Source organism: Prionailurus bengalensis, chromosome B2, assembly GCF_016509475.1.
Source record: "Prionailurus bengalensis isolate Pbe53 chromosome B2, Fcat_Pben_1.1_paternal_pri, whole genome shotgun sequence".
NCBI lineage: Eukaryota > Metazoa > Chordata > Mammalia > Carnivora > Felidae > Prionailurus > Prionailurus bengalensis.
The window spans coordinates 94914116-94925199 of NC_057349.1; the positions used below are offsets into that span (position 1 = coordinate 94914116).

Here is an 11084-nt window from a genome sequence, read left to right on the forward strand (position 1 = left end):
ACTAATACACCTTTGCGTACATGTGTCTAACCATGAGCAGGAAATATTCGCGCTGCTCTTCTGCTCGTTAGAAAAACACATTAGAAAAAAATAACTCCTCAGAAACCAGATGATATTACTAGCCTTGGTCATTAACGAACCTGTCTGGAAAGGAGGGAGATGGGTGTGTGGGAAGACTGCAGGGAGGAGGCAAAGGTTCAAAGCCACTCTGACACCGGAGGGCAGCTGTCCGCACAGGCCAGTGTGGGCACAGCGGCCACAGCCCATGGTCCCCGCAGGAGGATGGCCAAGTCCCACGGCAAGCACTGACATGAATATATTCCCCCCAAAGCTATTACACCCAGAGTCTTTTCCCTTTTATTAGTTTTTAACATAAAGTTGATAACCACCTAGCTACCTCCACACTTATTAGCTGAATGACCTTGGGCGTGTTACTTAATTACTCAGTAACTCCATTTCTTCATCTGTAAAATGGGGAAAATAAAAAGCTCTGCTTTAGGCTTTGAGAATTAAATGATAGGGGATGCAAAGCTACCGATGAAGTGCCTGGCACACAGCAAGCACCCAATAAATGTATACCATGAAAATAATAGCGTATACTCATTAGCTTCTAGCAAATGTGAACTGTAAGATCACTAGCGAAGTTTTTCATCTACTAATAAGTGGCTTGTCAACCACAGGACCAGCCAGTATCAATTAAGGAACAGCAAAGCATGTGTTCATTAACACATAAGCAAAAACTGGGTCACTCTGACACTACTGAATCCCTCAATCACCATCAAAGCCTGAAGAAATTCAGGTTGTAGCCAATACCTCAAAGTAATCATCACAGAGACAGTCTTTGGGGCAGTTTTCCAAGAGATGCACGCAGGAAGTTCACTCCTTTCCTGGTGCTTCCCATCCATTACAGGTTAGGTAGCTGCCTGTGACTCTCCATTCCCAGGCTCCATCCCTGTCTCGGCTCAGGGCAATGCCAAGTGATCAAGGTCATTCCTGGCAGGGTCGAGGTGAGGAGGCAGCCCCACATCTGCTCCCTAAGCCTCCTAGCCTTCCCTGCAGAGTTACAGCCCCACCCACTCTCAAAGATCCCCATCTATTTCTCATTGTGGAATCTCTATCCATCCACCTTTGTAACTAATGTTTCATGAAAGAGAACTGAAAACCCGAATACCAATAATTCTCACCCATGAGACCTTTGTCTCTCTTGAGGAGTCGGGAAAGGGAGATAAGAAGGACTATAGGTATAAGCAAAAACCATTAGAAAATCTCAAAATGGTGGTGTGCTTACTTCAAGGACAAAAGGTAGGGAAGAGGTTATAAGGGTTTCTACAGTGAGCCAAAAAGGACACACCTGCTGGAAAGAAGAGGAAAGGGTGGAAGAAAGGAAAGCAGGCAAACTGGTGCATGGGAACGAAGGAAGAAGAAAGAGACGACATGAATTTTACTCCAGGACCACCTCTTCCTGCCTCTACTTTCTCCTCTTGCACAGACTACCGTGCCTGGCTAAGCCCTTTGCCCCATTCCTTTCCTCGTCAAGCTCTTTCCCAAGGATTTAAAAGTGGTGGAATCTGTTACCCCACAGACCGACCAGGCAGGAATGGGAGGTGGGAATGGGAGGTGGGAATGGGAGGTGGGAATGGGCAAGGGGAGAATCCCAAGCCCACTAGCCAGACCCACATCGGGAGGGAATGCTTTCCTGGCAAATCTGAACTGCCTTGGAAACCTGAGTTGACTTCTCCAGAGAACACTGGTATTTATGGTGGCAGGGGACCACAAGACATAGGAGGAGCTAAGACATAGGCTTATTGGCGGCAGGTCTGGAAAACCACCCAGAGTGCATTTAGCGTTGCTTTTTTAAAAAATGTACTCTGGGATTCTAAAGAAGTTCAAATAAATTTCCGGGAATAGTGAGCATATTAGAAATAGCATACATATTCCCATGCACTAAGTAATATGTAAATATAGTTATAAATTAAGAGTCAAGGAACTTGCCATGGATTGGAGAAACAGGATCCCTTCACCCAAGCAAACTTGATTAACAAACTTACAGTATATGTAAGGATGAATCCTACATGACAAGATCTGGGCACTCCAAGGACAGAACATCTGTGGGACATAGCACTCAGGGGTACTTTCATTAATGGAATGAGACTTCAGCTCAAAATACTATGTGTTTCTCCAAAAGAACAGTAAAGATTTGCATTGTTAGGCAGAGCAGAAAACTCTCCCTTCACCCCATTACTTCCATAAAATATAAGAATGTTCTTATATTTACAATTTGGTTCATTTTGTTTTTGTTGCATTAAAATCAATAAGTGATCCAAGACCAGCACTCAGTTTTCAAGACCTGGTATCTGTTCAACATACAGTTGACACTTGAACAACAGAGGTTTGAACTGTGTGGGTCCACTTGCACATGGACTGTTTACAGTATAGGACTACAAATGTATTTTCTCGTCCTGACGATTTTAATACCCTTTTCTTTTCTCTATCTTAATTTACTGAAACAATACAACACACACTACTTTTAAAAAATGTGTGTGGACTGTTTCTGTTATTGGTGATGCTTCCAGTCACTATTAGTAGTTAAGTTTTTAGAGAGTCAAAAGTTATAGTTGGATTTTCAGCGGGGGGGGGGGGGGGGGGGGGGGGGGGGGGTGCTTTGACCCCACCCCCACCCCTCCTCCCACACTGTTCAAGGCCCAACTTTATAAGATTTTTTTTCCTTTGGAAAAAATATTTTAGGCAATGTTTCATTCACATAATTTTTCTCTAAGTTTTCATTTTTACTTGGTAAAATCAGTTTTTTTCTTTCTCATATTTTCCTTTCAAATTCTTGCTTCATCAGTGTTACCATAAACATTATTGCAAACATTTTCTTTTCTCTGGGACAAAAAATGCTTTCATCTTTTTTCCCATGGATCATTTGACAAAAAGTGGTAGCACCAACAGCTATATTCACCATCCCACGGCAGAAAACACAGGAAGATGCCAGAAAGGAAAAGCTATAGCTACTGAAGTCTAGGGTTTGGGGCAAGGTACTAAGACCACCTTATCTTTAATTATAAGCCCCAATTACCTTTGTCTGCTCGCTGTCTGGATCTTCAAGCCAAGCATAAGGGTCGTAAATTTTATGTCCATGATAATCCTGTACCTGCAAAAGACAAAATGTGGTTTTGGACAATTAGAGTCTAACCCCCAATTAAATTAGTATTTTCTGAATGTAACAGAGGAAAAACAGGATAAGGACAGGCAAAATACTCCAATTGGCTCACTGGCAATGTGTCTGCCCAAATTACCACATGAACCAAAGCTGGCAGGTTCTCAAAGGTGTCAAGCCACCCATCATGAAAAGAATGTTTTAGCTGGAGAAGGAAGAAAGATGAAAGGTCAGAATAGGGAACTGCTCTGTCTGTACAACACAAAACAAAGGCCTGCCGCTGTGCTAAAGAAACTTGAAAATGTGTGGTCAGTGGCAAAGCACGGAATCGCACAATGCACCAGGGATGCAAGAAGGGCATGTTTGTGAAGGAACCACCACGCACGTGCTGATTTGCTTCTTTTCTGTTCTTGCTGAGCTTACTAATGATGAGAAAATCTCCCTGCTATATATAACATGATTGGTTTTTGTCTTTAAGTCTAAACTGCCAAAAAGCAGGTTACCAACGTGCGGTAGAATGATTCCAGTTGATAGCAGCTTTAAAAAAGCTGACGTAAGTGCAATGAAAGAACATTTCTAAAACTGCAGCCTTTCTTCCCTTTTGTGTATTGTTACAAAGTGCTTACAAAAAGAGGCACAGAGGCATCACCCATTCAGACTACCCTGGTATTTGAAGAAAGACAACTGCTTAGTGCAGCAGGGCCCAGCAGAGGGGAAGGCTACAAGGAGCTCCCGTGGGCGGCTGAGCATCAGAGACACCTTCCAGCTCCTGAAAAGCCCAAATTCCTGGGCCTGGCCTCGGAAACTGACCCACACACTACAAGAGCAGTCGGGAGTCACCGCTCCCCAGGTGATTATGCCTAAAGAAAATTTCCAAAGGTAAAAATCATCACAAAATCTCTCCATTTCATACTATCCTGATTAATGTCACTGAAAGTATAGGGACATCTCTCCAGTAAATCTCTTCTGAGCAACTCCAACATTCCTGTTACAGTTTCTCATAGGTTTTTGGGAACAAGAATGCCAGGATCTCAGATGAATTTTTAATCTGTCTCCTTGCTTTGTCGATTACATTGAAAGGTAAGGGCTATTCCCTAATAGAGGCAAATAATCTCCCAGAAAAGGAAAATCTGTTGTTTCCCCAGCTGGTCAAAGTTCCAGTGTGGCTGCTGGCCAGTTTAAGAAGGACCTCTTGGTGCCTAAAACCCCAGGCTTTCTGCAAAGGGCCTTCATCTCTCCTTATCTGGTACCAGATGAGAGAACACCTGGAGAAGTGCACACCTGGAAGAATGGTCAGTTAAGGCAGAACACTCAGAAACTGTTCTCATTAAACAACTGACAAATACAGGTGACATAAAACCAGACTAGAATCTCTCCTGACAAATCCTCATAAAATCACCAATTCTGAACCCTTAAGAAAACGCTCTCTAAATATTAGCTGATTGTGGGACGCCTGGGTGGCTCAGTCGGTTAAGCGTCCGACTTCGGCTCAGGTCATGATCTCGCTTGGTTTGTGAGTTCGAGCCCCGCGTCGGGCTCTGTGCTGACAGCTCAGAGCCTGGAGCCTGCTTTGGATTCTGTGTCTCCCGCTCTCTCCGCCCCTCCCCTGCTCACAGTCTCTCTCTTGCTCTCTCAAAAATAAATAAATGTTAAAAAAAGTTAGGGGCGCCTGGGTGGCTCAGCCGGTTGAGCATCTGACTTCGGCTCAGGTCATGATCTTCCTCAGTCTGTGGGTTTGAGCCCCAGGTTGGGCTCTGTGCTGACAGCTCAGAGCCTGGAGCCTGCTTCTGATTCTGTGTCTCCTCCTCTCTCTGCCCCTCCCATGCTCATGCTCTGCCTCTCTCTGTCTCTCAATAATAAACAAACGTTAAAAAAAAAATTAAAAAAAAATGTTAGCTGACTGTTACCACTCAATGAAAATTTTGTATCTTTTTTTATCTGCAAGTCTTTCACATTTTACACACATTGAAGTGGTTTTAAATATGCTTAAAACAACCTTCTTTTCCTCTGACAATAAGAAATCAGAAAAATTTAGAGTTGTAAAGGATCTTCCAGTCTAACATTTTTAGGAGCAACAGCAGGCTCAAGATGGCAACGTGCCCAGGGCCATACCGAGTTCAGAACCAGAGCCGGGACTAAAAGCACACTGCCAACAGCTTTTCCCCAAATATTCCTCAGAGGTGACACACCAGACACTTTAAAAATGTTCCTCGATCATGATGTTCCTAAAACTCAGACGTATCCATTAACTTGTCATAAGAAAGCAGAAAAGATTCACAGGAAATCATGTTAGTTTTGCCTAATACTAGATCCAAAGGAACAAACATTTGCTCACTATCCACACTATGGTGCCCAGTGTTGTAAAGCAACCTTGTGAGAGGGTGGATGATATTCCTATTTTTCAGATTATGGAATGCAATTCAGAGAGGTTAGCAGGAGAGAGTGAAGGCTGCAGATTTACAGCTCACTTGGAGATCACTGTGAACTAAACACCGTGCCATAGACTTCAGCCATGGTACCTCACTGTGAAGCTATTACCAACTCATTTTCCAGGTGAGGAAACTAAAGCTGGAGAGAGCTAAAGCAACTGTCAAAAGTCAGGTGGCTAATAAACAGTAGAACCCGTGACCCTCTTTGAGCTAACCCCAAAGCCTGTGGGGCTTGCTACTGAACTACAACGGGTGTAAACTGGCAGGCCCACACCTGGACCCTAACTCAGAACCTCCCGAACGGTGTGTATGGTCAGGAAACTGCTCCATCTTCCCAGAACCAGCATTACCATCTGAAGCCAATTAAGGGCAGGTGTTCAGCAGGCATTTTTTTTTAAATTTTTTTTTCAACGTTTATTTATTTTTGGGACAGAGAGAGACAGAGCATGAACGGGGGAGGGGCAGAGAGAGAGGGAGACACAGAATCAGAAACAGGCTCCAGGCTCTGAGCCATCAGCCCAGAGCCCGACGCGGGGCTCGAACTCACGGACGGCGAGATCGTGACCTGGCTGAAGTCGGACGCTTAACCGACTGCGCCACCCAGGCGCCCCTCAGCAGGCATTTTTAAACAGGACAGGAAACTGATTCTCTCCAGGGCAATCCCACAGGCAATCCCAGGAGCCTCGTGCCACCACCCTACTCCCCTGCCCCCCCCCCTACTTTTTCTTCTACAAGACCGTACCCTACAGATGGGGTGGTCTCGTAGCCATATCACCTGAACTCAAGTTGGGCAGTACGTGGTTCTCCTTATGATTTAAGTTTGCCAGCCATTCCTCATCTCCCCAAAAGACTTTAAAAATACAGCCCTGATAAGGCACTGTTAGCATTCAATATTTTACTTGTACCATTCAATAGCTCACCTGCTGACTTCAGGATAAACCGCAGAGTCCTACACAAAGTAGGCAGAGCCCATCAAACCTGGCCCCGCTTTTTTTTTTCTTTCCACCCCCCACCCAAGCTTATCCACCCATGGATGGTCACAACAGCCTTACTGCCATCCTGCAAACAGTGCAAGTCCACGAACGTCCAGCCCTACATGACCATGATTTATTTTGGTCACACAGCCAGCAATGTCCTTTCTACCTTATCCAACTGGCCAACTTCCAGGCTCAATTCGCATATGATCTCTTCCCCCTGATGGAAATTAATCCCATTCTCCTCTGTGTTCTCCACTCACCCTACACACTCTTCTAACCCCTACAGCAGGCCTGAATTTCCTGACAGCACATGCTGCCAGTACAGACAATGGCATTGCATTGGAAGCATCATGGTTTCCAAGTTTCTGCTCATTAGGGCGGAAATTCACCAAAAACGGTTGTATGCTCCAACCCCACAGGTCAACAGAAGACTGCCTGGTATTCGGCTGGAAATGTTCAAGTGACAGAGAGGGAGCTACAGCAATCTCTAACACCTGCTGGAGAGAGACAAACCCAACCTAGAAAAGAAGGCGACAATTTCAGCCAATGCCTGAATCTAGCCTAAGGTTTTAGTCATCAGGACCCTGTCACAGTAAAAAGATACTTACTCCATGTAGGCTATCGGGGCTGGGATACGTACACCGTGGGATCCACAGAGTAGGGTCCAAGCCAGACCTGAGCTATATTCCCTTGGCCATGAGGCTTAGGGTTTTCGTGAGTTCTCCGATGAGAAGAAACTGTAGGATATCAAAATCTGTGGAACCTTTTGAGTTAATTGTTCGTAATCTTTTGGACGTCTTCATAAAAGCCTCACTTAACCCTTTCAAGAATGGCAGGATTTTGATAACCCAAATAGGGAAAAACTAAGCAAGAAGCAATCCCAACTAAAACACAACTAAAATGACACTTATCAAGTCAGACAACCGATAGTTCTTTCTACTTTTAATCTATCCTGAAAACTCAAAGATCCTTAAGAACCGAACTGGCATAGTCACAGGTCTTCTGATTACTGAAGTCTGGCACACTGCAGGGCCAGACTGTCATGGGAATAAATGAATGATGATAGTCTTACTGCAAAAGTCAGTCCTAAGCCCTGTGGTTGGCCAAGCCAGTACTAACATTTCATATATGAGAAAGAAGGCCCATAACAGGTAAGCGATCTGCCCAAAGGCATCCAAGCTAGTGAGTGACAAAACCAGCACTAGCACTCAGGTCTTCTTACTTGGTCTGCCCTCTTTTCCATTCTGGCAGGATCACTTTACTCCCATACACAAAGGGAACAACCCTTTGAAACACAGGAATACAGCTTCTTGGGCTGTTAAAGTAAATTTAATAAGCAAGCAGTTGAATAGACTGAGAAAACATGGTTACCAGATGGCCACTGGTCAAAGAAACCATGAATGCATCAGTGCCACTTGGAAGTCTTAATTTAAAACAATATGTCCTTTACTTTAAAGGCTCAGTACCTTTTAACCCAAAGTGAAATGTGCTTTGAAGTATAGACGTTCTGGCATAAATCAGGTCAGAGGAAGCAGAAAAACAACACAACCACCACCACAGATCTATATATACAAAAAATTTTTATTCTGATTCTATTTTAAGTGATCTGAGATATTTGGCTATTCCTCAGAGAATCAAGCCCACATTTGGATTCATTCCAGTTCTTAAGATGCCAAATTGATTTTTACACAAAAAGAGTGTTTGCCCAGATTTCCACCCACTAGATCTCAACAGTTACCCTGAGCTAATCCACAGCTTATGTAAATGATGGCTAACCCTTCCACTAAGCCAAACAAACTCATTCTGAAAAAGGCCATCCCCTCTCCCTTCTAAAGCCCTCCTCTCACCCGCATCAACTCCTTCTCTTGTTTAGGAAAACTTGGATCAGCACTGCAACACTACGGGGTCACCGCTCCACCCTCCCCATTCCACGGTCTTGTGTCTGCAACCCCCGCACCACACGCCCGGTACCCGGCCCGGGGCACGGCAGGCGCTCGAAGCACGTTTTAATACCGAATGAATGAACTTCAAGGATTTTAAATTTGGAAGTTTAAAAAGTTTGCCTTTGTTTTTGAATTTTACATCATCTACATACATCCACACTTTCTCCTACCACCATATTTAAGCAAGAGCCTCCTCCAGTCAAAAAACAGTGACACGTTCTGTCTTCCCAATCCCGTCAAACGCCCATTCCTACCTGGGTGTCTGCCCTTGACCCCATTGATTTTTAGGAGGCGGCCAAGCGGCGACTGGCCTCGGGCTCTGCCGCCTCTAGGCGGCCAGTGACGGCCACCATGGCCCCCGCGGCTCGGGAGGAGCCCGGCGCCCCCGGCCCGTATCTCGCAAACAAAGGCCGAGGGGGAGGGGAAGGACGCAGGGGGCGAGGGGCTGCGGGGAGAGGGGCCGCGGGCGGTGGCACACGCGGCGCCCGCGGCGGGCGAGGGCTGGGGTACTCACGGCGGTCTCGTCGCGATACACGTCGGGGTACTGGAAGGACAGCATGGCCAGGGGCGGGCGTGGGGCGGCGTGGGGGCGCGGACTGCGGGCGCGAGCCGGCCGGGCTGGCCGCGGGGCGAGGCTGGGGCGCGGACAGGGGCCGAGCGGGCGGCGGCGGCTGCGGCGGGCGGCTCTCGGCCAGGACTCTCACGACCCGACCGGCGGCAAGCGGCGAGGACGTGCTGGAAGCAGGAAGCAACTGTCGGCGAGGCCGGGAGCCCCTCCCCGGCGGGCGGGCCCAGCGGCGGCTGCGGCGGCAAGAGGGAGCGGGCGGCGCCGTGCGTGCGCCGGGCCGGGCTCACAGCTCCCTCTGCAGGAGCGCCGGCCGCGCCCGCGCCGCCCGGGCACACGGGCCACCCCGCCGAGGCCGCGTCGCAGCCACGCCGGCCCGCCCGCCCCGGGCTACCCGGCCCGGCACCCGCCGGAGACGGACCCGCGCGGGCCGGGGACACCCGCGCGGGGTACACGTCCGGTCTCGCCGGCCGGGGCCACCACGCCTCCGCCCTCCCCTTCCCGAAGTGCCTGGCTGTCAGTTTAGCCATTGCCGAGCTTGAGGGCGAACAGGCGGGTTTGCTTATTAATCGATTCCCCCATCTTCCTGTTCCCGGGCGTGGTGGGGAGGCAGAGAGAGACCTTGGCTCTCTCCAGCCTTAAGAGCAGTGGGCTTGAGGTGGCCTAATTTTTACTGGCTGCGACTCTGGACTTGGAAGGGAAGGGATAATGGATCATGATAACCATGAAGGAACCACATCTCCCTTCACTCCAAGTCTCCGGTGGGCACTGGGTGGTGGGGCATCCAGATTTTAGAGGTGCGTTGAGGTGTTGGTAGGACAATGGGTAAGCCCTTATCTGAGATTTACCAATGAAGAGAGGACCCAAGTGGGAGCATCGGGGTCTTTTGTTCATCCTGCCAGTTCCTTAATTCTGTTCTTGCCAATGTGTTTGTTTATTGAGCACCTACTGTTGTCCCTGTGGGGGAAACAGTAGTTGACAAGGTGCTTGACCTCAAAGTCATGACATTGTAATAGTTCTAATTCTTTATCCTTAGGTTAGTGATATGTGTTCTGGTCTTGCTTTCTGGACCATCAGGAAGAAGCTTTATAGCCCCAAATCTTCACAGCTGTGGTGTGTGTTCCATGTGTTATGTACTCCTGGCTTCTTAGAAGTCATGGGAGGATGGCATGGGTATGACCACAAAGCCCTTCCAGTCCTGAATTCCACACGGATACAGTAATGGTTGTAAACTCATGTGTTCTGTTTCTTTTGTATTATCACCCCAGTTCCGTGGCTCACACATCATAGTTCAATTTCTCTTCATGGCAGGGTAATTGATAAACATGTCTTGCATTGGTTTCCCAAACCCCCTCCTTGGGCAACCTGAGAATCTTCAGTTTTGGGAAAGCTCACAGTTGGGGCCAAACTCAGTGCAAACAGACACAGACAATAGTGCTCTGCAGTCCAGCATTCCTGATCCCAGTTACCACCCCCTGCCTTGCCTGCCTGTCACCTGGCCTAGGGACTGCCAGGCATTTCCCAATGCTTCTGCCACTTGTGTGTTTGGGGGGGTGGGGGGAGTGGGGGGGAGGATTTTAAGAGCAGCCCAGGAGCACATGACCCAGCAGATCCCCTAGTAACAATGACAGCAATAGTAGTTAATGCTTACTCAGTGCTTCTTATATGCCAGAAAATTATCTTATTTAAACCTTATAAGATAACTAATATTATCCCAATTTTAAGTTTTATTTATTTTTTTGTTTTGAGAGAGACGGAAACAGCGCGAGTGGGAAAGGGGCAGAGAGAGAGAGAGTGAGAGAGAGAATCCTAAGCAGGCTCCGCGCTACCCACACAGAGCCTGATGTGAGCCTTGAACTCACAAAACCACAAGATCATGACCTGAGACAAAACCAAGAGTCAGACACTCAACTGACTGAGCCACCCAGGTGCCCAGTTTTATAGTTGGGGAAAACAGGGGCTGACTTTTGCCCAGAACTTCACAAATATTTATTAAAAAAAAAAAAATAG

The 11084-nt window shown here is 47.3% G+C and overlaps 1 protein-coding gene across 1 annotated transcript in view; it reads right to left on the bottom strand.

Moving 5' to 3' along the window:
* The window catches only part of LOC122489810 (prolyl endopeptidase), a 119463-nt gene extending 110090 nt beyond the window's left edge, over positions 1 to 9373 (bottom strand). Inside the window, exons 1-2 of the mRNA XM_043592028.1 lie at positions 9024 to 9373; positions 3080 to 3154 (exon numbers count right to left, since the gene is read on the bottom strand). Of these exons, the coding sequence (XP_043447963.1) occupies positions 3080 to 3154; positions 9024 to 9068 (120 nt within the window). The 5' untranslated portion in view covers positions 9069 to 9373. The remainder of the gene's footprint in view (positions 1 to 3079; positions 3155 to 9023) is intronic.
* Positions 9374 to 11084: the final 1711 nt, after the last annotated feature.